The sequence below is a fragment of the Mustela lutreola genome, chromosome 7 (genome assembly GCF_030435805.1).
Source record: "Mustela lutreola isolate mMusLut2 chromosome 7, mMusLut2.pri, whole genome shotgun sequence".
Classification (NCBI taxonomy): Eukaryota; Metazoa; Chordata; class Mammalia; order Carnivora; family Mustelidae; genus Mustela; species Mustela lutreola.
The window spans coordinates 125,538,592-125,564,416 of NC_081296.1; the positions used below are offsets into that span (position 1 = coordinate 125,538,592).

Consider the following 25,825-nt stretch of genomic DNA (forward strand, 5'->3'; position numbering starts at 1 on the left):
TCTCTAGGAAGCTAGAATAAAAGAAGGGCACATTAAATCTAAAGTAAGCAGAAGAAAAGAAATAATTAGAGCAAGAATCGATGATTTTGAAAACAGAAAATCAGTAGAGAAATTCAATGAAACCAAAAGCTGGTTCCTTGAAAAGGTCAATAAAAGCAATAAGCCTCTAGCCTGGCTAATTAAGATAAAAAGAGAGAGGATATAAATTACTAATATGAGAAATGGAAGAGAGGACATCACTGCACATCCCGTGGACATTAAAAGGATCATAAAGGAATACTGTGAACAGTTCTGTGCCCACACATTTGATAACTGAGATGAAATAGATCAATTCTTTGAGAGTTGGCCAAAACTCACAGAAGAAGAAATAGGCAATCTGAATAGGCTTATATCTCATAAAGAAATTGAGTCAATAATTAATAACTTTCCAAAACAGCAAGCACCAAGCCCAGTTGGGCTCACTGGTAAATTCCACCCAACATTTAAGGAGGAAATTATACCAATCCTCTACAATCTCTCTCTCTCAAGCAGAGAGAATACTTCCTAATTCATTTTGTGGCCAGCGTTATTTGAATACCAAAGCCAGACAAAGACATTACAAGAAACTAAGAGCTGAATCACTCATGAGTATAATTGCAGAAGTCTTGGATAACATATTAGCAAATTGAATTATAATGATGTATAAAAAAGACTAATACACTTTAACAAAGTAGAATTTCTCCCAGGTATCCAAGGCTGGTTTGACTTTTTTTTTTCCTTTATGGTTTTATTTATTTATTTTAGAGAGAGAGCACGAATGTAGGGGAGGTGCAGAGGGAGAGAAACAAGCATACTCTTCACTGAGTGTGGAGCCCAAGGCAGGGCTCCATCTCACAACCCTGAGATCATGACTTGAGCCGAAATCAAGAGTCAGATGCATTACAACTGAGCCACCCAGGCGTCCCTGGTTCAGTATGTAAAAATCAATGTCAGGGCGCCTGGGTGGCTCAGTTGAGTAAGCAACTGCCTTCCGCTCAGGTCATGATCCTGGAGTCCCGGGATCAAGCCCCACATCGGGCTCTCTGCTCAGCGGGGAGCCTCGTCCCTCTGATCCTCACCACTCTCCTACTCTCTCAAATAAATAAATAACATCTTTTAAAAAAAAAAAAATCAATGTCACTGACAGGCTTATAAATATACATATCTTTTAAACTACTACAAGAGGGGAAAAAAGGGATTTTTTAGCAGTCAGGGAAATCCCATACACATGAAAGGCCCACAGTGCATAGACCTCCCAGGAACACTGCAAGCTCCCATGAGCTCTCTCGGGTTTCAGGTACCCACTTCTCAGTTCCCTCTGCCGTTCTTCTGTGGCTACACCTGCCTCCCCACAAGCCAGGCTGCTCTGCTCTCCCCACTTTCTTTGCAGCCCCTTCATCAAGCCTATGAAATCCTGTCTGGCTGCAGCTGCCTGCTAGTCTCTCGGTGGCTTCTGCTTCTGCTTCTGCTTCTATATGTCTTCCTTGAGTTTTTTCTTACGTGTCCAGCCCTGAGGACACGAATGGCTCAGCTCCTGCTTTCAAGCTAAGCCAAGAAGGTTAAAGGTAGCCTGAAGCTGGTGTCCGTCATGGCTCTGGCCTGGCTCTGTGGTCAGCTGCGGCCATTGCTGTGGGCTTGTGGGCTCCAAAACGTGGCCATGTGCCTCAGCGTGCTGTGGAGGGCCATTTTCCTGAACCAGGCATGCGCCAGCAGCACCAGAACCAGCGAGTTCTCAGGTACTGAGCTCCCCAGGTATTCCCCGGTCACCAAAAGTATTTTCCCACTTCAGCCTGAAAAGACTAGGATTCCTTTTAGAGCAGAAGGGGCCTCTGGTGACCCTCGTGCCTGAGTTCATCTGCAGAGAACGGGGCAGGACATCCTGGGGGTAATTCCAGAAGATTCAGAGTCACTTTTAGGACAGCTCATTTCTACGAAGTGGGGGTAAATACAGTTTTGAAATTTTGATGTCGGTTCCTCTTCTGCTCTTCTTCCAGGATCGCCACCGTCTTAGATACTGACTAAACCTGATGATCTGGAGGCCCTTTCTCTTTCTCATGTCAGGTGCAGAGCGTCCCAAAGTTACTTATCGCGGACACATCCTGGGGTTTTGGTTAACGAGATTTCTAGAGGATTTATTGTCAGTGATTCTGGAAGGCTTGAAAAATGGCACTTTTTCTCCGCTTTAGCTGACCGTGGACTTGGGAGTGATGGTCAGATGATGAGGGCTGTGGTTCTGCACAAACCATGGACTGTAATACGATGCAAAACGCGTGTCTCTAATGTATACGCAGCAGTGCAGCCTGTGCAGGGGCTCTAAGGAGATACTGAGGCTTGGGAAATGGGAAGCCCCCGGGGCAGGGTGGTAAGAGCAAAGACCTCGAGCTGTTTCAGACTTCAGCAAGAGCACATCCAAATTTCAGTTGTCAATCGGTGCTTCTCTGGGAGAGTTTATGGACGTACAGCATTATCTGGTGGGTGGGCTGATCTACACACCAGATGTAGTTGATTCCATATTCCTCTCAGACCTAAAACAGTGCTCACATTTGTTTTTAATAACAAAATGACTCAAGTTTAGAAATTGGTGTAGATTTACATAGAGCATCTGATGAGTTACTCTGATGGTTCTATCAATAGCAAGATAGAGGAGAAACAATCTAAGGAAAATATTTTGAAGATTCTTAAATTTAATACTAATTTAATTAGCATTCCATAGGGACTGTTTTCTGGAAATTTTGATGTAGTGAATTCACTAAGTAGCCCAGACCCAAGGCCTTTTCAGTGGGAAATGGCTTATTTGCATTGTTTTGATCATGTTTAAAGTTAATCCGAAATCAATTTCTTTTTCAAGAACTAAAATGTCACTCACTATTCTTTATTCCTCTAAAGAAGTCTGCAGACTTTTGTTGTAAAAGGACCAAATACTGCATAGAATCAACATATATATAAATGAAGGGGTGTATTGTATCTCAATAAAATATGATTTGTGGACACTGGAATTTGGGTTTCATGTAATTGTCACTTATCATGAAATACTATTCCTCTTTTGCTTTGTGTTTTTTTGTTTTTTGTTTTTTAAATTTCAACTACTTAAAAATGCAAATGCCATTCTTAGCTCCAGGGTAGTACAATTTGGTCAACCTCTGGTTTCTGTTCTACCTTCACAGCTGGTATCTTGTCTTTTGTAGTGATTATTTATGCTTTGTATGTGACAGGGGCCCACACTGTGTGTGTGTGTGTGTGTGTGTGTCTGTCTGTCTGTCTGTCTGTCCTCTACTCCTACAGCCTCCCCTCTAGGGGGTGAACTAGGTTCTCTAGACCTGAGAACTTTGATTGCTCAAGACTTAGTCCCCAGCAGCCCCGCCCTGATGGCAGGGAGGCCAACTCTGTGGACTCTGATAAAACTCTGGACTTGGTCTCCACCCAGAGAATTCTGAGCGACTCCAGGAATAGAAGGAATTGAGAATGCAGACAAAGGTAGTAACTCTGAGAGTCACAGGCTATTGCGTTTTTTGTCCAGAGAGCTCTGCAAGAAGACTACAAATGGTGGGGTATCCTCCAAATTTGTTTGCAAGTCTGTCTATTTTAAAAGACTTAGGTGTCTGTGGTGTTTCTGTTCATCCTTATTCTTAGAGAAGTAGGCAAAAGACATGCTTCTACAAAATGTAAGCATATGGTTTTGCTTTAGTACAATATTTAGGGAAATTAAGAAAGTTGCAAAAACATCCAGTTTCCCTGAAGTGATCTGCAGAGCACGGGACAGTGAAACAAAGGCAAATATGTGTGGGATTTAGCAGAATCTGTTTAATAGGAATCATTCATATTAGGATGCTCTCCCAAAATCCTTAATAAATATAAAGCTTTTAAATATTTGTCCCATTTTGTAATTAGTCTAGATTTAGCAATGGCTCTTCCTGATTTGGGAGAAAGCATGCTTGACTGTTGCCAGGCAACAGCTAATCGTGGTATTAGCTGCCAGCAAGCTGTTGGCCCCAACAGTAAATTCTTTTGTCTTGTTAACAAAAAAATGAGTGTTAAAGATACAGCCGTATGTAAAGTCTGTTCTGTTGTTCCAATTTATAACTTAGGCGATAAATTCCTGTGCTAATATAACCTCGATGTGCTGCTAAAATTTACAGTGGATTGAGAAGAGAACCCATTCATTCTTGTGCTTGAATCACGTGTAGCTTCTCATGGTGTTAAAACTCATAGAAGGGGACAGTGACGTAACAGAGGTATTGTTTTCTTAAGGTCTCCTGAAAAGAACCTGAGGTCTGTGTTAAATTACGGGTTGTGAAATACACGCGGACTTCTCGAATAAACGTCCCAACAGGGTCCATGAGCAGGTGTCACCAATTCTTCATCACTGACCTCGGTCTCCCTTGCCCCCCACCGTGAGCTCCCGGCACAGGTGGCCAAATCCGGTGGCAGCCAGGGCCTGGTCCCCTCTCCACCTTAGCTCAGACAGACTCTGTGCAGGTTTTCTAGGACAAAACCTCATCAAAATAATTCTCACTTTCTGAGCAAACGTGATGTGACTCATCCTTTGGACACACAGCGTTATGTATGAAAAATGGGAAAAGAAAAAAAAAAAAGGCACTGTTTCCTTGGTGCTTCTGTAAAAAGATGAAACTGCATTATTTCCCCGGAGTAGACCCCAGACCACTGTCAGCACTTCTGTCTTCTGCTACATGTTTCTGGAGGACATTGTGGAAGGTCTCTCAGGGGTCCCACATTCCTTCAGGCTCCTGGGTGTACATTTTCTCACGTTACGCTCATACCCAGAGTGGCAGGTGGGGGGAGACACGGCAGGTCTGACGGGCCTCGAGGAGAGGAGCTGGAATGACAATTCACGTTTCCTCTGGTCCCCAAGCCTGCACTCCACTGTTCCCTCAGCTTGGGTCTAGTATCCGGAACAGCCAAGATGTTGAAAGTACTTCCTTCTTTATTTTCATGATTTCTTAAAAACAACAACAACAAACAAACAAAAACCCAGCTTAGGTGTTTGTAGCAAGATTTTTAAAAGTATCCACATTGCCAAGTTCTCTTCTCTACACCGCCTCCCCTGCCCACCCCCCCGAAAAGGCAAGAAGTGTCCCTGCCCTGTCTTCACCCTAGTTGTGCTGACTGGGTTTCCCTTAAACCTGGCCACTTTGGATTTTCCCTGCCAACCTCACTGTTCCTCCCAGGCTCCAGCTCCGCGGAAAGAAGGATCATCACCAGAGCTGCAAACCCATTTCTGTCCCTTTTCAGTGTTTTTGTTGTTGGTGTGTGTGTGTGTATGTGTGTGTGTGTGTTTTACTATGCGCTGAACTACTTTGCCATCATGTAAACACGTTAGAGTATGTTAACAGCTGCCTCTCTTTTAAAGTTGAACTGGCTCAGAACTAAAAGGGGAACTGCTTTCAGGTTCTGCTCAAGTTTGCATGTGACAGCATCAAAGCTATTTTTAGTGGAGTGATCACTGGCGAGCCGCGGAAACCGGCTGCTTTCAACTATAAACAGTGCAAAGGCTCGTTTCTGCGCTGAGTCCATTTGTATAGGAGACGAAGCGGTGCGGAAATCTCTTCTTCCAAGTTATGCAGGCGTCTTGTGCCTGTTCAGAGCCCCCTCACCTCTGCAGAGAAGAGTGATGTTAATTTAGCGCTTGGCTGCCCGGGCTCCAAGTTCAACTAGATGTGCCGATAATGGTGAATTATAGGAGTGTCCTAGGTGTCCGTTCTGAAAGGCAATGTATAGATGCTCTGAAACATTCAGTAAACTTTTATTTCCTGTAGATCACAGAACTCAAGAAACAACAGGAAATGAGAGGTGGGTTGTATAAACATCATACTCTAGTGGAAAGAGTATGCATCATTTACGAGTGGCAGCACCCTTGTGACTTCACCTTTCAGAATGAAGTTTTCTTAGCTGCACAGCAAGGATCATGATCCCAGCTCTGTATATACTTTCTAAGGCTGATTTCTTTGGCAGACATTTGTTGAATACCTACTCCATGCCAGCCACGAGGAGCCTCAGACTAATAGAACAATTGGTATTCTCCAGAGACTTTGCAGTCCAGCCATATAAACAAGTAGATGACCGACCGCGTGATCCGGTGTGCTACACGTCAGAGGAACAGCACGAGAGGGGCTGGATCTGTACTGGGCGTAGGGGGAGGTGGAAGGAAGACCAGAACCAGAATTTTCAAGAATGCCAGAGAGTTTGCAGTGAGGATCCTGGAAGGAGGGATGTTTCAAGCAGGAGCAGTTGAGTAGAGCAGAGACAAAAATGAGAAGCTCTCTGGTGTGTCTGGGCACCCGTGAACAACTTGGTATTGCCAGAGCAACAACACGGAGGGGGGAAAAAAAAGACAAGGGATGGCAGGAGATGAAGCTGGAACAAGCTTAGCCAGTCGCTCAGAGCTAAGGAACTTGGAAGTGACACCAAGCCACAGCGAGCCAGGGACTGGTTTTGAAAGCGCAAGTGTTGGGATTGTGCAAGTGTGAATGAGGCGCCCCCACAAGTGAAGGCTGGTGTTGCCCCCACCAGTGAAAGCTGGGGTGTCTGCAGATAGGACGTGGTAACAGGTCCCATTGTAAGTATGCTCTGAGCAGGAATTGTCACCCAGGAGAGGGGACATCGGGGACTGCCTTCAGAAACTGGATGCCACCTGACTGTTAGGTGTGGCCTTTGAAGAGGAGAGGCAGGTAAAAGGCCCGGAAGAAGCTTGCTGGAAGGACCTTTTAAATCCTGATTGAGTGCTGAGCTCTACAGGCAAGTTGGGGGACTGGTGCGTGTCCTTCTGGAGCTCTTGGGCAGACTGGCCCCAGTGAAGAGCAGGTGTGCCCCAGACATGAAGTGTGTGCTGCCCGTGGGCCGTGGACACTCAAAGGTGAGTGTAAGGACCAGGCACCAGGAGGCATCCTCTGCACTTGGGAGTTGAGTTCCCCCAAAGGTTTCAGGAAGCTAAGGTTTTCCTGAATATGCTTAAAGCTGCAATGATGTGGAAACTTCTGAATGTCATGGAAGTTCAAAGAAGAGGGAAGTATAGGCCAAAACAAAGCAAAACAAAAAAAACTCATGCAAAGCTTGTGCGGGGAGGGAATGTTCTGAAAAGTCACCGTATACCGCGAAGGTTTGTAAAACACAGCCTTCCCTATCTATCTATAACCACGGCCAAGATGTAACCTTACTTTTTTGAAACTGTTCTCTTTGAATGTAATACACTGTAAAGGAAACTTAGCAACATAATTTGCTTCATTCTCCTTCAAGGGAAGTAAGGAATGTTTCCTTAAGTTTTCAACAAGGATCCAGTGGGCATTGATAGAAGTCTGTTAAATAGATAAGGAAAAAGGACTACTGCAGTTGGATTTCCAACCACTTACTTGGTTTCCCAGAACAAGACTCAGGGTACACATGGGGACCCCGTGTTGGAGAACCGGAGAAGGACACAAGTAAGCAGCTGTGGCAGGTGCAGGTGGTGGGCGAGGTGGGCAGGGAGTGCAGGTGAGGAAGGGGTGGGAAGAACATCTTTGAGGGGGCGGCCAGCTCTTCATGCTCGGTTGGAAGTGTCAGGACAAAGCCACTGTTAGGGGCTGATACCTCATCACAGTAGTGTGGCCTTGGCAGACAGAAGAGATGACTTTTTGGAAATAGAGATTCACTTTTTTGTCACTTCAAAGTCAACCACAAATAGATCCAAGAACCTGTAGGGAAAATGTTTCATAAAATATAAACTTCTGCGCTGTTACCTCTAACTTCAGACTTGACTTGAGTGGCTGGATTTGGTACCCTTGCTGGAACATTCAGACAGAAGTGTCCAGCTCACTCTCAGCAGCTTTCCTAAATCCGCACTCGTGTCTCTCATCTTTGTGGTGGGGCGTGGGGTGGGACCGGCTCTCATGGGGAGGAGATGAGGAATCATCAAGGTAAATCACAGTTTTCCCAAAAATAGGTCATTTTCCCGTCTGCAGTGGGAAGCACGGCCGGAAGTACCAGAGTCAGACTGTGTCAAAAATTGGATTCAGCCTTGGATCTAGATCTCAGTCTCTATAAGCCTGAATGATGAGTAGATGACAGTGACTTTAGACTCTGTTTCTCTGAAAGTTGTAGTAGTTCAGTGGAATAATGAGAGATGACGTTAGCATTATCTGCATTTGGGCAAAGTATGATTGTGTGTTGTGGCCTCAGAATGATGCTGCCGTCCTGGGACAGGAGGTACGCATGTGGGCCACCCTTCCTGCTTCTAGGTTATGGGACACTTGCCACTGAGTTCACGACAAAATGATGTTTTTCACTTGAGAGCCATTTCCTCTTAAAAGGTAGTCAGTTTTTAGATTTTTAAGATAAAGGTTTCCCCACTGTCACTCATCCCCAGCTATACCCATTCGGTCTGAAGTCCCCAGTTGGTTCCGCACATTCCACCGAATTCCTGATGCTATCAAGACCTTCCCAGAGCCAGTGCCAGGGGAGGGAAGAAGAGCTGGAGGTCGTGAGTCATGGAGCCCCTCCATGCCCGCACAGCCAGAGGGCAAGGCTAGGAGCTGTCCCTGTGCCACCATCAGCCACTCCATCGTAGAGAACTGCCATCATCAGACAGGCTGCTCCTTGAGGGGGCTGAGTGTCTGTATTCATGGGGCAGCGATGCTGAGATGGGGAAACTCCATGGGAATGCCTCCAGATTTCAGCTCCCTGGGAATGCACCCAAGAGTATACCAAGCGAATGTTCTGGGGCTCTGATGGTAGTTGGTATTTATGGAGCGCTTAGTACCTGGTGGATGACACCTGTGGAGGACTGGCAGTGTCCCCAGGGAGGCCGCTGGAGGAGAACTGGTGAGACAGTTGGTCCTGAAGTCTGTGTGTTGAGGCCAGTGCCGTCAGACCTCAAAGAAGAGACAGAGGCACATCAAGTCAGAGTAGTCCTTGTGGAAGAGAGAAGATTGTTGATGGTTTCTTTCTACCAAGAAGTCCTGGTGTCTAGTTTCATTCATGAACATCGAGGGATCCAAGGGCAGTGGTCTCCCAGCTGTGTGTCCAGAGCTGTGTATCATTCTCTGTAGAGCCCCGAATCCTTGTCTATTTACCCATCTGTGTCCCTGCCTCTTGGAGGACAGGATGGTTTCTTCACTGCTCTGTCCCCATAGCACGTGTAAAGCACGCTCACTCAGTGAGTGGGCAAGTGAGTAAAAGTGGGCAAACCCACTCGCATTATCAGAGCTTCGGGGCAGAGGAGCGGAGAAGCCCCCACCTGTCTCCCCTGTCTGGCCAGTCTTTAGGGAATGTCTGCTTGTTTTATTATCTATCTATCCACCTATCTTATCTATTTAGTTATCATTTATTTATTTTGAAGTTGTAGTAAAATGCCTATAACATAAATTTATCATATTCATGATTTCTAAGTACACAGTTTGCTGCCATTAGGTACATTCGTTGTGTAACCAGCACCAGTGTCTGCTTCTAGAACTTTTCCATCTTCCCAGACTGAAACTCTGTACCCATGCAACAGCAACTCCCCAATCCTCCCCCGACCCTGCGGCCGCCACCGTTCTACTTTCTGTCCTTTATGACTCTGACTACCCTGGGTACCTCACATACCACCTTCACATAGCTGGAATCCTGCAGTGTCTTTGGCTGATCGTGACTGGTGTATTTCACAGGGGCCCGTCCTCTGCGTTCAGCCGTGTAACAGCCTGTGTCAGAATGTCCTTGGCTGAAGACCACTGTGTGCATATACAGAGTCTAGGTCTGTTCATCCATGCGTAGGCACTCGGGTTGCTTCCACTGTCTGCCCATTGTGAATAGTGCCGTGATAAACAACGGGGTACAGTTATCCGAGTTCTTGCTTTCGGTTCTTTTTTGTGTCTGTGGTGAAGGGGAACTACCAGATCATATGGTAATTCCACGTGTGATATTTTTGGGGAACCACCATACTGTTTTCCATGGTGACTGCACCACTTGAAGGGGGGTGTGGTTTCGGTCATTTAACTCTTCCTCTGTGTGGCTTGCCTTTCCTCCATGAGTTTTGCGAATGCAACCCTCCTCCCTTTCTGCTTAGCTCGTGTCCTTTGAATGGGACTGGTTAAAATCTGGTCCTGTGGACGGGTGTGGGTTAACACCACCAGTTGCCTGGACGGACCACATCTGCTTAGTCAACCAAGACTGGGGGCTGTTGGTTCCCTCCCATCCATACTTAGAAAGTTAATTTTATCCCATTGCGCACCCCCTACCCCCCAACCCGGGCAGATGTCACATGTCATTATCCCGCCCCCCCAACCCCTCCAGTCCCAGGCAGCTCCAGAGATTAAGCTAGAACCAAACTGGCCCTAGACTTGTAGCTCTTAGAACAGCTGCTCAGCTTCCCTCAACTCCACCATTTTAATTGTGATTAGTAGGTTCATTTGCATCTAAAAGGAGTCGTTTTCTTATCAGCACCATTGAGTTGGGAACCAGTGCTCCATTTATATAGAGTGGCCCATTTTAACCAGGCCCATTAAGCAGTAAAAGTAAATGTGGGTGTTTTACAAATGCAAATATATCATGCAAATAATGCACTTTATGCTGAATGATGCCTTGGTTTTCATATGTAAAATTAGAAACTGTGTAGCACCGAGATAATGATAAACACCTTTGCATCTGTTCATAAAATGTATCATGAGCCGTATGCATCTAAAATCATAGCTGGGGTTTCAAGCAGCATTTCTCCAGTGGACCCGAACGTGCATTCCATATTATCAGAAATATACATGTACTTATCTAGTTATTTATATATTCCTAAGTAATCAAGAAATCACAGAAAAGAGTAATCTAAATTACCTAACTCTTACTTACCATCAATGATGAGAGTTATCATTTCGTTTCCATTTTTAAGGTTTTATCTGAGATGATGACAGAGAAGAAATGTTACTGTACAGGCTAGTTTCTTGGTAAAAGACTTAATTATGTCTATAAGAGATTTTTTAAAAATCCTTAGTGTTTGAGGTAATTCTGTTTATGATACGCAGGTAGCGTTTCTGCTGTTTTATAACCTCACTTAGTAGACTTGGGACACTTACCTTCTGTGTGTGACAAACTTGAAGGGAAGTCACCCTAGTCCCTGCCCATGTGGGGTTTCAGGCCTTTGGGAGTCAAGGCACAGGCCTACGGAAAGTGAATTGAAGGTGTAAGAAAACATCAGATCAGAGAACATTGCAGAGTATGATCAATTCCCAACTGGCTGTACAGGTAGAAATTACTAAACCAACTCAGAGCAGGTCCCAAGGTGTGGGGTGTGGGAGTGACCAGGAACATTCTCACTGGGATCTGGGATTTGAGTTGAGCAATGAAGGATGGATGGGACCTGAACAGGCCAGGAGAATGCCAGAAACGGGCATTTCAGGCAGAGGGGAACAGAATTGGATTGAATGGGCTTCAGAAGTACGTGGGGTCCACATGTATTCTGGAGACCTGGCCAGGTGGCATATTGGGGAGCAGGGAGCACACTGGGGAAGAATATAAAGACTTCTGAGGGGCAGAGAAGCTATTGGCTTTGATTCTTCCCCATTAGCTACTGGTTTTCCCACACTTTTGTAATCACTAGACTCTTCAAATGAGAAATAATGTGAAAGCTCAGTACGTAAGATGCAAGAAAAATCATGTCCCTTACTGACATTGGGCCAGGACCTCACCTAGATACCCATCCCCCACTGCCACTGTTGGCAGGTCACCTCCTAGGGTTTCCTGAGGAGCAGTTTGCAAAGCAATGGCAGAGCAAATGAAGATGCTGTGTTGTGCTCAGAGAAGGCTGCTAAGGTGTTAGGCAGGGCTGCCTGGGGTTGTGGGTTGGGGGGTGGATTTGTTAGGGCACTGGTAGGAACACCTGCGTATCAGTTGACCCAGTAGAGTGAAATGCAAGAGACCTTAGAAAGAAAGGCTTGGCAGCAGTGGGTGACCCCAGACTGGAGGATGGGAGAGGAAGGTATTGGACACTTGCGAATTTCGAACTTGAGAATTTTACAGGTGATCACCAAAGGATGAGTGATTTTTTTTTTCCTCTTTGTTGTTTTTGGGAGGAATGCTGAATTACAGTGTGAACTTGTATTCCCTCAGCAAACATTTGACAGGTGCTGCCAGGTTCCCAGCAGTGTGCTGGGTGATGGAGATTTAGGGAAAGAAAAGACAGGTGTCTCTGTGTTGCGGAGAGTGAGTGCACCGTCTGGAAGAAGAGACAGCCACAGACACTGTGATGGGTTGAGTTGTCCCCCCCCAGATTCCTAGGTTGATGTCCTAGCACCTAGCACCTCAGACTATGACCTGATTTGGAAATAAGGCCATTGTAGGTGTGATTTGGTAAGATCGGGTCGTACTGCGGACGGCTGGACCTCCTAAGCCAATACGAAAAGGAGAAATGTGGATGCAGGCGAGCACACGCTGGGAGAAGGCCAGGTAAATATGACGGTAGAGATGGCGTGGTGCATACAAAGATTGTCCTCACACCCAGAAACTCAGAGCGAGGCACAGAACAGATTCTCCCTTAGAGCCCGTGGAAGAAGCGATATTGACCTTTGACTTCTAGCCTCCAGAACTGGGAGACAAGAGATTTGTGTGAAAGCCTCTCATCTGTGACGTTTGTTGAGGCAGCCCTAGAAAGCTCAGGGAGACAGGGAAACTGAGGGCAGTGTGGAAGTGCCCATGGGGACCACCAGGGAGGCAGAGGCAGAAAGCCCGCCCCTCTCTTCACAGAATGGGCTGGGTGACAGCCCAGGATCGCGTCACGCCACAGCCAGAGGTACGTTCCAGAATCTCCCGACAACGTCAGCTGGAGATGCAGGATTGGAAAGCTGGATTGTCCGTCGTTCCGTAAACTCTTCTAGGAAAGGAATAGGAGGAGAGAAGAGAGAGGACTAAACGTTTTAGGAATGTCCATAATTACGGGGCCAAGGCTGGACAGAGAGCTCACAGGATATATAGAAAGGAGAGTGGGACAAAGAAAACCAGGCTAGAAGGGTGTTTTGAGGTTAAAATAAGAAAGGATTTTAAAGAGGTAACGTCCAAAGTCATGGAGTTTATGTGGTTAGGAAAAGACAGGCAGGCCTCTCTTGCGAGCACGTGGAGGAGGGGAGGTTAGGCTGTCGTGCCCCCATGGGCCCTCTGCCCTGAACGGCCGGTGACTGGCAGGCCTCTGGTGACATCGATGTGAGAGGACGGTGTCCAGTCCTTGGAGACAGTCATGTGATGGGGTCAAGGCCCTGCGTGCTGTGCCAGCTTGGGGGCTTGCCAGTACATGGCAGAGCTCCGGGATCCAAGGAGGGTCTGAACACTAGTTGGTGTTTGATCATGAACAAGAGAAGAATAGTTTATTAGCCCTCAGAAAGGAGGGGCAAGTGGAGACAAAGGTCACAAGAGGTAATGGAGGGAGGGTAGGTTCCAGAAGGAAAGAGGGCAGTAGGGTACCATTTTGTGAGGAAAGAGGTACAGACACAGGTGGAAGTAACAGAGGGAGAGGGAACTTAGGCAGATTGGCTTTGGTTTCAGAAAAGAGGAGGCAACACTGCCGGGCGGAGGTGTGAGAGGGAGGTCTGGGATTGGGCGAGTGGGAGGAGATGGGGGCCAGCTTAGTGGGGTAGCTGACCACCAGGCCAGTGGTCCTGGGGACTACTGTAGTTGTTACCACAGGGGAGGACTGGCATTTAGGGTCAGAGGCCAGGGAGGCCGCCCACCATCTGACGATGCACAGGATAAGCCCCCGTAACAAGGAATTCTCCAGCCCCAGATGCCAGTAGTGCTAAGGTCAACCTATGACCTTGCCTATGACCTGCCATAGGTCAACAGTGGTTCACATGCGTTCAAGGAGGGAATCCTATCCTTCATCGTGTGCTTGGTAGCCCATTTGGAAACATTGACATAGTTAAAATAACACAGTGGTTCTTAACCCCGAGACAGCCTGCCTCTGTGGGGTTCTCACAGTAGGTTCTCACAGCCCTTTCAGCCCCCAGCACCTCGGGGCCTTGGCAGTGACAGGCACCCAAGAACTCTTCGTAGGGTGATCCATTTGGATGAGTCTCTCATTTTCACACTTGGCTAAGGTAGCAAAGTGACTCCATTTCTTATCGGGGTCCATGTTTTGCCCCCAGGGTGATCTTGCCATGCTCTCTGCTGTGGCTTTTGTGGTCCTGGGTCATTTTTGTCTCAATGTTTCAGTGATGCTGTCTCACGAATTGGCCAGTCCTAGTATGTTTCCACCAGACTCTGGAAGATCACTGTGGGCTGCCATACTTGCCCCTTTGGATCTGTGCAGGATTCTCTGCAGAGTGTTCTCTCTCTCTCTCTCTCTCTCTTTTTAAGATTTGATTTATTAGAGAGGACACACACAGGCATGCGAGCAAGAGGAGGAGAGAGAGAGAGGGAGCAGGAGAGAATCCCAAGAAGACTCCACTGAGCACGGAGCCCAACATGGGGCTCCGTCCCATGACCTGAGCAGAAACCAGGAGTCAGACGTTAAACCCACTGAACCACCTGGGTGCCCTGAGTTCTCTCTGTTTATTTTAGCTTTCTTTAAAGTGGTTGATATCTGTAAAGCTGCTCCTTGCAGCCTATTGATTTTTATAAACTGTTCATTGCTACTTGGGACTGGGGAACCTTCACCACGAGACCATCTCAGAGCATCTAGAAAGAAAAGAGGAAGAGGAAAACACGGCCTCCTTGTCCATTACAGGAACAGCAGCCAAACTGGGAGAGTGCGCAGGCTGTTAGGGGAAGTGTTGGCACCAAGCACGTCTCTTCAGTTCCCCGAAATGCAGTGTCCCTGTCCTCAGGAGCACCACCCGGATTCTTGCAGTTCCCCAAGCGCCCTTCTTTTGTTGTCTCGTGTCATTGCCCCCACTTGACGGCATGGAGTTGAGACTTGGCCAAGTTAAAAGACGTCCAGGCTGTTTTGTGTCGCACAAACTCCCATGTCCAGATCTTGTGCCGCCCCCCACCACATCTCAGTAGGGACCAAGTGGCCGCTGAGATCCCTTTGTTATGTCGTCATGTTCTGTTTTTTGTTTTGTTTTGTTTGTTTGGAAGGTTATAAAAGTACCAGGAATGTCTCCAAGAAGCTGAACGCTCAGCTGAGCTCTCTAGTCGTGCTTCTCAAATTGTGAGCGGTATTTTGTGAGACATGATACCTTCTGACTTGGTCTCTTTGTCCAGCCTGCTCTGATTTCTTCTTTCCAAACTTCAGTGACTGGCACCCTTCACCCAAGAGGTCTCTGTTATTGTATGATCTGGGTCACATTTGTTTTTCTATTACTTCCTGGTGATGAATACACAGAGTTAAAACAATAAAATTTCAGGTATTTTTTTCAGGAATTTCCCTGCTCTTACAAGTGCTTTGAGTATTTTATTTCTAGGTAAACACAGTCTGGTGGTAGATGTCACATGTTCCAAGTGATTGCCCTCACACTCTCGTTTCAAGGGCTAAGAATATGACATGAGGCTATTCCATTGCCTACGACGTATTGGGCAAGACCTGTAAATACTAGATTAGGATAGACTGGTCTCATGATACCCCTTTCCTTTTTCTCAGTTGGTTTGGGCTTTCTGCTTTGTAGTGTGTCGTGGACCATTCTAACAGAGATGCTAACTGTCCCTTCACATATAGTACGTAGGTTGGTTCTTCACTGCTCAAAACTCTTTATTTAGACTTCAAACTCGTTGTTATACACGTTCCTTCACTCATTCACTCTCTCCTGTCTCTCTGTCTCCCTCATTGTACATTTAAAAAAATTAAATTGTGGTTAAATAGATACAACATTAAATATTCCCATCCTTCTTTAAAAGATTTTGTTTATGGGAGGGGAGAAGGGAAGGGGGAAAAAGAGAGAATCTCAAGCAGACTCCATGCTGAGTGCAGAGCCCAACACAGGGCTCAATCCCATGGCCCTGAAATCAGGACCCAAGCCAAAATCAAGACGCTCAACCAACTGAGCCACCCAGGCACCCCTAAATATTACTCTCTTAACTGGTTTTCTTAGATGCACAATCCAGTAGAGTTCACTGAGTGCATTCACACTGTTGTGTAAGCAGTCTAGAATTCTCTTCATCTTACCAAACGGCAGTACCCATTAAACAGCTCTCTCCACTCCCCGCCCCTCAGCCCCTGGCAACCTCCATTCTTCTTTCTGTCTTTATGAATTTGGCCACTCGAGTCTAGTCCCATATTTGTCCCTTTGTGTCTGGCTCATTTCACTTAATATAGTGTCGTGAAGGTTGACTTGTGTTGGAGTACTCTGTATTCTTTCTTTAGATGCACCCGTTCACGTTTAGTAGCTGAGTTCTTAGGAAAAAGTTCTTTTCTTAATTTGCTTTTCATTAGATTCACAGAAAGTCCAGGCCAGTGTATGGGTCTTGGCAGAACCCCCCAGGGCCTTGGTTATAGTCTGCCTGGTTCTCACAATGATGAAAGTTCATGAGCGGAAGAGCGTCCCTTGATCGAATGCATCGTTGTGCCAAGAGCCACCTTAGGGCTGTACAATCTTTTGGCGCATGGTGTCCCGTCGGGAGTTGGAAGTCATGCAGCTTTGAGGGTACAGCCCAAGAAGTGGCTGAGGACTGAGACCCAGCAGATGCTGGGGATGCTGTTAAAATGGCATCATTCCTCTCTTGGGATTTTTGCAGGCTTAGCTCTGGTCTTAACAATCAGCCTGGGTCAGTGTGCTCAAATGCCTGTTCACAAACTGCTTTTCTGGCAGGCAGAGCCCTCTTAACCTTTGGTCGGCTGCCTTTGTTGCAGGTGGGTTTGGCATAGAGGGTGAAGGTCATGGCCTTCTGTTAGAGCGTTACTGAAATGAGACATTTGTGACACCCGCATTGTGTTTCTGCTAACGATGAGCCCACCTGTCTGTATTACACCAATGGTGAGCCTCATTGCTTTTTTGTAGGCTGGGATTTTGCCTTGGGGTTCTTTGCGTTTGTTTATTTCAAGTTTTTATTTAAATTCTAGTTAGTTAACATATAGCATAATATTGGTTTAGTGAGTCTCACCTATGTATAACACCCCGAGCTCGTCCCAACAAGAGCCCTCCTTAATGCCCATCCCCCATCGAGCCCCTCCCCCTGCCCACCTCCCCTCCCACAACCTTTGGTGTGCTCTCTATAGTTAAGAGTCTGTTTTACAGTTTGCCTCTCACTGCCTTTTCCCCCCTTACATTCATCTGTTTTGTTTCTTAAATTCCATATAGGAGTGAATTCATTTGATGTTTGTCTTTCTCCGACTGACTGATTTCTCTTAGCGTAATGCAGTTGTTCCATCCACGTCGTCGCAAATGACAAGATTTCCTTCTTTTTTACGGCTGAGAAATATTCCTTTGTGTTTATCTATCTATTATCTATACACACACACATGCACACACACCCCACATCTTCCTCTGTTCGCCGGTTTATGGACATTTGCGCCGTTTCCGTAATTTAGCTGTTGTTGATCATGCTGCTGTACGTATCGGAGTGCATGTGTCCCTTCGAGTCAGTATTTTTGTATCTTTTGGGTAGATACCTAGTAGTGCAGTTGCTGGACCATAGTTCTTTTTAACTTTTTGAGGAACCGATACTCTTTTCCAGAGTGCCTGCACCAGCTTGCATTCCCACCAGCAGTGCAAGAGGGTTCCCCTTTCTCCACATCCTTGCCAACATCTGTTGTTTCCTGTGTTGTGATTTTAGCCATTGGCTTTGAGATTCTTAGTGACATACCATCCACAGCCTTCTTCCATGGAGGATAGATCCGAGTTTAGTGCCAGAATGCCATGTGTGTGGCTAGACAGTGGCTGGCGCCCGAAGACCCAGTCTGGTCTTGGGCTCTTCACTGACCAGTTGTAATGCCTGGGCACGTCCTGGCACCTTTCAGGGCCTCCGGCTCCTCAGTGCCTCTTTCTGCTCTGCCTACCCACAACATGGGGGATCCCGTTGGAAAAACACTGACAGGGGCGCCTGGGTGGCTCAGTGGTTTAAGCCTCTGCCTTCAGCTCAGGTCATGATCTCAGGGTCCTGGGATCGAGCCCCACATTGGGCTCACTGCTCGGCAGGGAGCCTGCTTCCCCCTCTCTCTCTGCCTGCCTCTCTGCCTACTTGTGATCTCTATCAAATAAATAAATAAAAATCTAAAAAAAAAAAAAAAAGAAAAAGAAAAACACTGACAGCTCTACTTTGTGAATGGTAATTTGCTATCCTAGCATCCTACCCTGTGAGCACCATTGTAAGGTGATTAAAACCCACTCCAGTAGGTGTAAGGGGGCGCTAGTGGCCACTTCTCATGGCAGTGGCCGTCTACAAGTCACCAGTGCTCAAGTGACTGAGTGTAGAGAGCCCTTGGCCTCTCTCTCCCTTGCATGTGTCACATCCATACTCCCCTCCTCTTGATTTGCCTCGCAAACTAGTGGTTTCCAGGGCCCTTAAGCAATTCCTATGAAGACCTCAGTTAGCTGCTTCTCTGAATTCCTAGGGTTAATAAACACTTTCAGGTGATTTCATTAAATTTTTAAAAACCAGCTTTGAGCCTTAAAGGCCAGTGATCTGTGAGCATCAGCAGATGGAGAGGGGAAAAAAAATCCATTTGCTGCCTCCCCAGCTTGCAGCCACTGGGGCCTTATCCATTGGTCTTTTCATAGTCATATATGTCACTTAAGACACGGTCCCAGGAGGTCGGAGCTAGGTAAGTTCCTAGAGGCCGTAAAATATGGTTTTTAATTTTTCCCCTGTGTCCTTCTCCACCCCACAGACAGTTCTCAATAGGTACTTAATGAATCCTTGAGTCCCCTGACCGTTAGCTGTGTTGAGGGACCGTCCAAAAGAGGCATGTAGACTGTCTGGCCAGGGAGCTCCAAAGCTTTGTAATTAGCATGATGGGAACCAGCTTTACTGAGCTAGAAAGAGACCCGAGGTGAATTCATCATTGACAGTGGGGGACGGGTGAGAGCTGGCGGGTGGGCCCGTCCGAATCTCTCTCCACGACTGGAGTATCCATTATGTGGGCAGCGTGGCAGAACGACTAGAATAGTGATCAGTGACTTAGGTACATTAAAAGGATGTTGTAGAAATCGCCAAGTAGATTTCTATCATGCAGAGAATTTTCCTTATCTTAAACCACTGGATTTACTTGACCTCAGTTCCCCACATTTACTCCATGCCTGGCGTCTCCTCAGTGTTCAGCCAAATCAAGGTCAGGATAAAGAGGAGATTTGGATGGAAGTAAGCTGGATATTCAGGCTCCTGCAGTAATACTCAATTATTGAATTCTCTCAAAGCACCAACTCCTCTATAATGAAGTCCTCAGTTTTTAAATATCTTTAGAAATCAGGTGACTCGGGATTGGCAACAGCCAGCTTGCTGTTTCCTGCTTTCTTATAAAAATAAGATGGTAAAAATCCCAGGGAGTTGGCTGGAGTTGCTAAAAGATAATCTTGAGCATTTTGATGCACATTATTTTTCCTGCAACTTTGAGCCTTAAAAGCCTCCATGGAATAGGACAGGAATCAGATAGAAGAGAAATCAGCTTGCTGTCGCCCTGCGGCCCTGAGACCCCAGCCAGATCTGGTGTCCCTCTGCAGCCTAGCAGCTCAGAAGCCACACCTGCCTGAGCCCGGAGGACAGCAGGAAAAGCTGTAGCTCTGATGCATTCTTCTCAATTAGCCTGAGTATAGTCAGCCCCAAACAAAATAAAACAAAAAGGTTCATTTACATCAAAGTTCATAGTGCTTTCTAGCACATTCGGCATTGTTGGGGAACGGTATTTCTATGCACTGGAGCTCTTTTCCCGCTCCCTCTCCGCCCCTCACCCATCACTGAACGTGTCCCCTTACCTGCTCTGTTGTTTGTACCTCTCTAGTAACGAAATTTGGGTCAGCAGAATGTGTCGCTGGTGTTTCTCCTTGTTAACAGTATGGGTTGCTGTCCTGTCCAACCAGAGACCCTGGTTGACCGGGAAAGTGTTCATTACGTAGCCCTTCTGATTTCCTGTACGGGGTGGGCATGCCCACTGGATTTACAACTCTGTCAGACCAGCTTTTTATTTTTCTACTGTGTCTCTTGCCACGGACTGTCTTTTTTTTTTTTTTTTTAACTTTATTGATACCTGGGCATTTGGAGATTTTATTTATTTGTCAGAGAGAGAGAGAGAACGAGCGTACAAGCAGAGTGGCAGAGAGAGAAGCGGGCTTCCTGCCGAGCAAGAAGCTCGATGGCAGGACTTGATTCCAGGATCCTGGGATCATGATCCGAGCTAAAGGCAGTGGCTCAACCGACTGAGCCACCCAGGCATCCTGCCACAGACTGTCGTCTTCTTTTTTTTTTTTTTTTTAATTTTTTTTTTTTTAAAGATTTTATTTATTTATTTATTTGACAGAGAGAGAGAGAGATGACAAGCAGGCAGAGAGGCAGGCAGAGAGAGAGGAGGAAGCAGGCTCCCTGTTGAGCAGAGAGCCCAATGCGAGACTCGATCCCAGGACCCTGAGATCATGACCTGAGCCGAAGGCAGCGGCTTAACCCACCGAGCCACCCAGGCGCCCCCTGCCACAGACTGTCTTAACAAAGGTAGCTTGTACTGCCTCGTGGGTTGGTTGTAGTAACCTATTTGACTAAGTGCTGTCTAACATGAATTAAACCAATCCTTGGTTTAGAAGAACCGACTTCTCACTCCCAGGATATTTTCCTGAGACTGACTTGGTTATAAAGTTCTTCACTGGGCATCTCAAGGCAGTTTGAAATGCTCATCTGTAACTGAAGCAAAGTGTCTGTGTGTGTGGATCTTTCCTTGTGTCCTTGCCTCTGTCTCCTACTACTGGACCATGGGCAGCAGCCACATCTGGGAAATGTTCTATAGGGTTTGGAGGCAACATTTTAATAAGCAAAGAAATGGAAAACAAGATACCAAACGAGACAGAGAGGCAGGGAGGGAGTCCATCCAAGCTGTTTCTGTATATGAAGGATCTGGCGAGGAGAACGGCCGAGAAAAGTGGGCTTGCGTTCATCATAGGCCGGTGTCACTAGGAGGTGACGGAAAACATACTTGGTCCCGGAAGCCACGGAGAGAAGTTCTCTGCCACATAAGTTTGTAAAATAGGAGTCGATTAGCAGCTGTTCTTAAGTGCTACATTGTGATGTTGAACCATGTGAACGTGCTCTTTCATTTACCTGCAAATGATTTCAGCGCCCAGGAGGCAGAAGGCACAGGACAGTGGGCAGAACACCCACACAGACAGGTTCCACGCTGGGAAATACAAAGCGCATTCAACTGAAAACAAACCTGGTGGTTTTTAAAGATGTGTTTTTGCGGGGGCGGGGGGGGGGGGAGTGGGGATAGATAACGTGTCGTTGGGAAAGTGTGCTGAGGCCTTCTGCGAGCTCTGCTGGGGGAGCGAGTGTGCGCGAGCCCACGCTGATCCCGGTTTCTCTTCTCTTCCAGCACATCAGGTCCACCCATCTGGCCGGGCAGCACCTTCTTCAAGAGAAATGGAGCCCTTCTGCAAGGTAGGTCTCTAGGTGCGCCCCCTTCCCCGCCCCCCGGGCCCTGTGCCCTTGGGCTGCTGGCAGGGGGGGGAGCTCTGCCCTCTTTAGCAGCGGGCACTGTCTGGAGAAGTGTGACTGCTGTGGGCTGGGACGCTTTGTCCAGTTCTCTTTATTTCCTCCTACTCACGTCTCCTGGTTGCTCTGAACTGTTAGCCCGAAACTGGTACCGGTTCTTTGGTCTGCCCCCACGGGTCCTGTTTCAGACGTCCGGCTTGCTTTGGTGAAACTGGAATGACATGGCAGTTAGGATTTGAGAGTAGCATGAACTGAGCTGGGCAGCTGGTGAAAACAACCCCCGCCCCCCAGTTGTGTATTCCCAGTGCTCGGGCGAATGAGGTATTTTGGGGTTGTGCCGGCATTTTGGTGCATGGGGTAGGTAGGTCCCCTTACTCCTTGTTGGTCTGTGCGCCTGGACAGTTGGCTGTGGCTTACTCCCAGGCTCAGACTTCAGTCACCCCTCTCCTGTCTCCACCAGCGTCCTTGGCAGGGGGACATTCTTCCTGCTGTCTGGCCTACCCTTGGCTGCTTTGCTGTCAGTCCTCTCCAGTGTGCTCAAGGAATTCCAAATGCCTTTCATCTCTGCTTTGGCTCTTAAGTTTCCTTTGAAATGACTGAATAAAGTGAAAGAAGAATAAATGGTTAAAAGTAGCCGTAAGATGCGTTCTAGATACTTCTGGATTTTCACTGCTTTGGAGGTCTGTCGTGCAGAGAAGCTGGAATCGGTGGGCTCCTGAGGTTTCCAGTTTCCTGTCCCCATTAGCCTCGGTCGATGGGCTGGGTGTCAGAGTGGCGAAAAAGCAGTTGGGTCTCATGATACTGAGAGGGTTAGAACTGCACCGGGCTTCGAACGTGGAGTGGTGCCTGCCTTTGGGTTGGTTTAAAGCAGGTAAGCCTCTTTTCCTGAAAAGTTCATGCCGAGGGCCAGCCAGGTGTGTGAAGGAATGGAATATAAATGTGGCTGAGAAAAGGGGCATTTATCTTCGGTTTTCCTGAGTAACTCAAAGAGATGGCATCACATTTCAGTTGTTGTTTTATAGGCCATGTGATCACACATTGTCCTTTTAATAGCCTATGAAATCAGCAGCTGAAGAATTTCCTTGCCTGTTTGCTTGGTACAGGTGAAATTTAGGCAGGTGGATCTAACTAATCCTCATTTTAATGACCGTTATAGATAGCCTAAATATTTAAGGAAAATGGGGAACTCCCTCCACTCTCAAAGATTAATACATAATTTAAAAAAATCTGTTCTCCCTTCAGATGGTATAAACGGAAACCAATTACGATGAGCCTTTGGGAGTGTTTTCAAGTGAATTTCAAAGTTATGTGCAAATTTATTTTTCATGTACGTCTATAACAATGATATGAATATCATTTGTGTTTGGATTATTTTCAGAAGAGGGATTTTATTTAGTGAGTACATTTTCTTACAGGATTTTTATTCATTAAGTTTCACATTAAGTAAGATTTGCTCTTAGGATTAGTTTCTGGTTGTTTCTGCCAGGTGAAAGCATGAAGAAAACATCAGTAAGGTTCTGAAGTGCAGTGATTTCACTCTGAGAATCTATCTCATGGGTGTGGACCTTTTTTTCTTTCCCTGATAGGGTTTAAAATTCTAATTATTCTGAGCGTTGAGAATCTCATTATTACCAATTTCAGATGCTTATTCAATCCACATCCACTTAAGTACAGCTCTCCTATTTTTTTTTTTTTTTAATTTTAATTTTTTTGGTGTATGTGAAAATGAGAAGACTCTTGGTTGGAGTTTGAGAGGGTGGGCAAGGATTTGTTCATTTTTTCCTTCAATAGTTCTTTGCTATATATTTGCTATATCTGTATATAGAGTTCTCAAGACACTTTTATGGTGCTGAGATTTTCCAGACTCTGCCTGTTCTCCCTAACCAATATTTTTGTGCCCCTTTAGTGGGTGGTACTGGTTCATCAAGAAGTCCCTAAACACCCATGAGCCAAAGTTTTACAGTAAAAACATGGGTGTATAAAGATGGGAGCTGCCCAGTCATGCCAACAGACAATTGAGATTAGACTCAAGTGGAAGAAAACGTGCCTGATTTATACTTTCTCATCTTTATACTTTACAATTTTAAAAATATGCACGCACTTCTTCTTTCCCCTCTGTGGCAAACAGGAGGGCATTTGTTCTAGGTAATTCAACTAGGAAAGAACTCTATGAGTAGGTCCTGGCCTCAGGGACTGGGACTGAAGGCAAGCAGGATACCCTGAAGAACCTGCCTCCTAGAACGTGGTAGAAGGTGACATAGAGGCCCGGGGACTGGCCGGCAAAGCTTGGCTGACTGTGGGTCCCCTCCCATGCAGAACAGGCTACACGGGGGTGATCGGGGAGAAGCCCACTGTGTGGAGTGTCCCTGGGAGTTGAGACTAAAAGAAGTCAGGCATGGCTGAAGCAGCAGGTGTGTCGCACCTTTTGGAGGAGGGAGGCTGATGATGGTCAGGAGGGAGGGAGTGTAGGGGGAGCGTTGACCTTGAACGAGCCCTTGAAAAATAGCTTGTGGATTTGTGGAAAGAGAGCAAAAGGCATTGCGAGAAGGGGAAACAAGAGTCTGTAGGCAATAGGGCACACAGCGAAGGGGACTTGTATGGTGGGTGTGAAGAAGGAATGCTTCGTGGGCACTCTGGGATGGCGACAGCCCCTGTTCTCAGCAGGATATGCTTTGGAGCACTGTTCTGTCCAGAGAGGATATGGCGGAAGTTAGACCCTAAAATCCATGGAACAATAAGCATATATGGTAATGTAGTGGGAACCCATGTGCATTGGCTAAGAATTGTTTGGTTTATTAGCTGTTGAGCAGAAACATAGGAGTTATTTATATTTTTTCCAGCATAAAACCAGTTGCAAGAACTAACGGGAAGGAAGCGCTCGGTCCTACTTGAGTGTGGTCTCTGTACTTGGTTCTTGCAGAGTCACTGGCGAGAGGGACCTGCTGACTCATCTAGCAGTTTTGAGGATAATGGGGTAAGATTTGGTTTAGATTACACCAGGCATGGGTACTTAACATAATTGGTCATTTCATCAATTCACAGTATTTATTTTAAATGCCATTTAAGCTGCTGGAGACAATTTCAGGATGTTAGCAGTTCCACAGACCAGAGAGTACATCGGTTCTTGTACAACGGAAACCTCGCCATGTGCCAGAAAGGGACAAGCCCTGTGTTTAAAGGGGGCCCAGGACGGGTCCAAACAGACGAGTGTGGCTTATCTGAGGCCCTGCAGCAGTGGCTAGCTGACAGTTGTCTCCAGCTGTCCCCTCCTCATGTCTTTGTGTCCCTGTTTTGGTCTCTGTGTGTTTGTAATACATTTTTTATTTTATTAATGTCACACACACATACAGACACACATTCCATTCACCCACAAACTTCAAATTAGGTTACTTTATTTAAACATCACCCTTGGATGGGTTATTTTAATGAGCCCATGATTCCCAATTAAAGATATTGTTCACCCCTGGGCTGACCCTTCATCTGGTCCCCGGAGGTGTCAGCCCAGCACTCTGTGGGGCCTTGCTGTGCTTTTTGCTTCCTGCTTTCGACTCAGAGTTCCTACCGGCTGCAGTCATCTTGGCTTCCACTTCTGCCCTTTCAGCCTTTGTCGGGCCTCTTGGCCTCAGCACTCCCCGTGCAGTTGCGTTCAGAGAGAAACCTCTGACTCCGGCGCTCTGTGCCAGCTGCCCATTTGGGCCCCCCTGTCTCTTACCTCCAGCCCTTCCTCTGAGCAGGTGCTCCCCGGGCCCACCCCTACTACCCCACCTGCAAGCGCGTCTTTCTTACCCATCTCTATGTATTGGCCACCAGATGGGCTGGAGTCACCTGAAGGGTTGGGGGGGATGCCAGGGCCCCTCCCCTCGACCCCTGACAGCCCATTCTGAGGTCAGACCGCACATCCCAGCCTTTGGGGCAGAGACGCTCCAGCACAGATGCCACCACCAGCCAGGCCCCCTTGTGAACACCCCGCCAGCCTTCTGGATCCCCCCTCCGCCTCCCTTCTCTCTCTCACTCCAGGACCAGGCCACTAATTATTAAGTCTGTTTACGCAGGGAGCAGTGGCAGACTTAAAATAAATTTCCATAACACACATAACAGATTTTTGTTTCCATTCACTTCTGACAACCCACTGGATGAGCTAATGAAATGGAAAGAAGACCTTGGAGGCCCTTTCAGTGCACAGAGCAGGATCGTGCTGCTGCAGGCCCATAAGCAGGCAGGGAGAAGGGAAACCGGCTCTTTGGCTGTGGGACGCAGGCGGTTCTTCGGAGCGCACAGGTGCACACTTGCCATTGATCAG

The 25,825-nt window shown here is 46.9% G+C and overlaps 1 protein-coding gene across 12 annotated transcripts in view; it reads left to right on the top strand.

Moving 5' to 3' along the window:
* The window catches only part of FOXN3 (forkhead box N3), a 398,912-nt gene that overhangs the window by 260,899 nt on the left and 112,188 nt on the right, over positions 1 to 25,825 (top strand). For all 12 annotated transcript variants that reach the window (XM_059182534.1, XM_059182536.1, XM_059182537.1 and 9 more), the window contains one exon: positions 21,407 to 21,471. In XM_059182534.1, the coding sequence (XP_059038517.1) occupies positions 21,407 to 21,471 (65 nt within the window). The remainder of the gene's footprint in view (positions 1 to 21,406; positions 21,472 to 25,825) is intronic.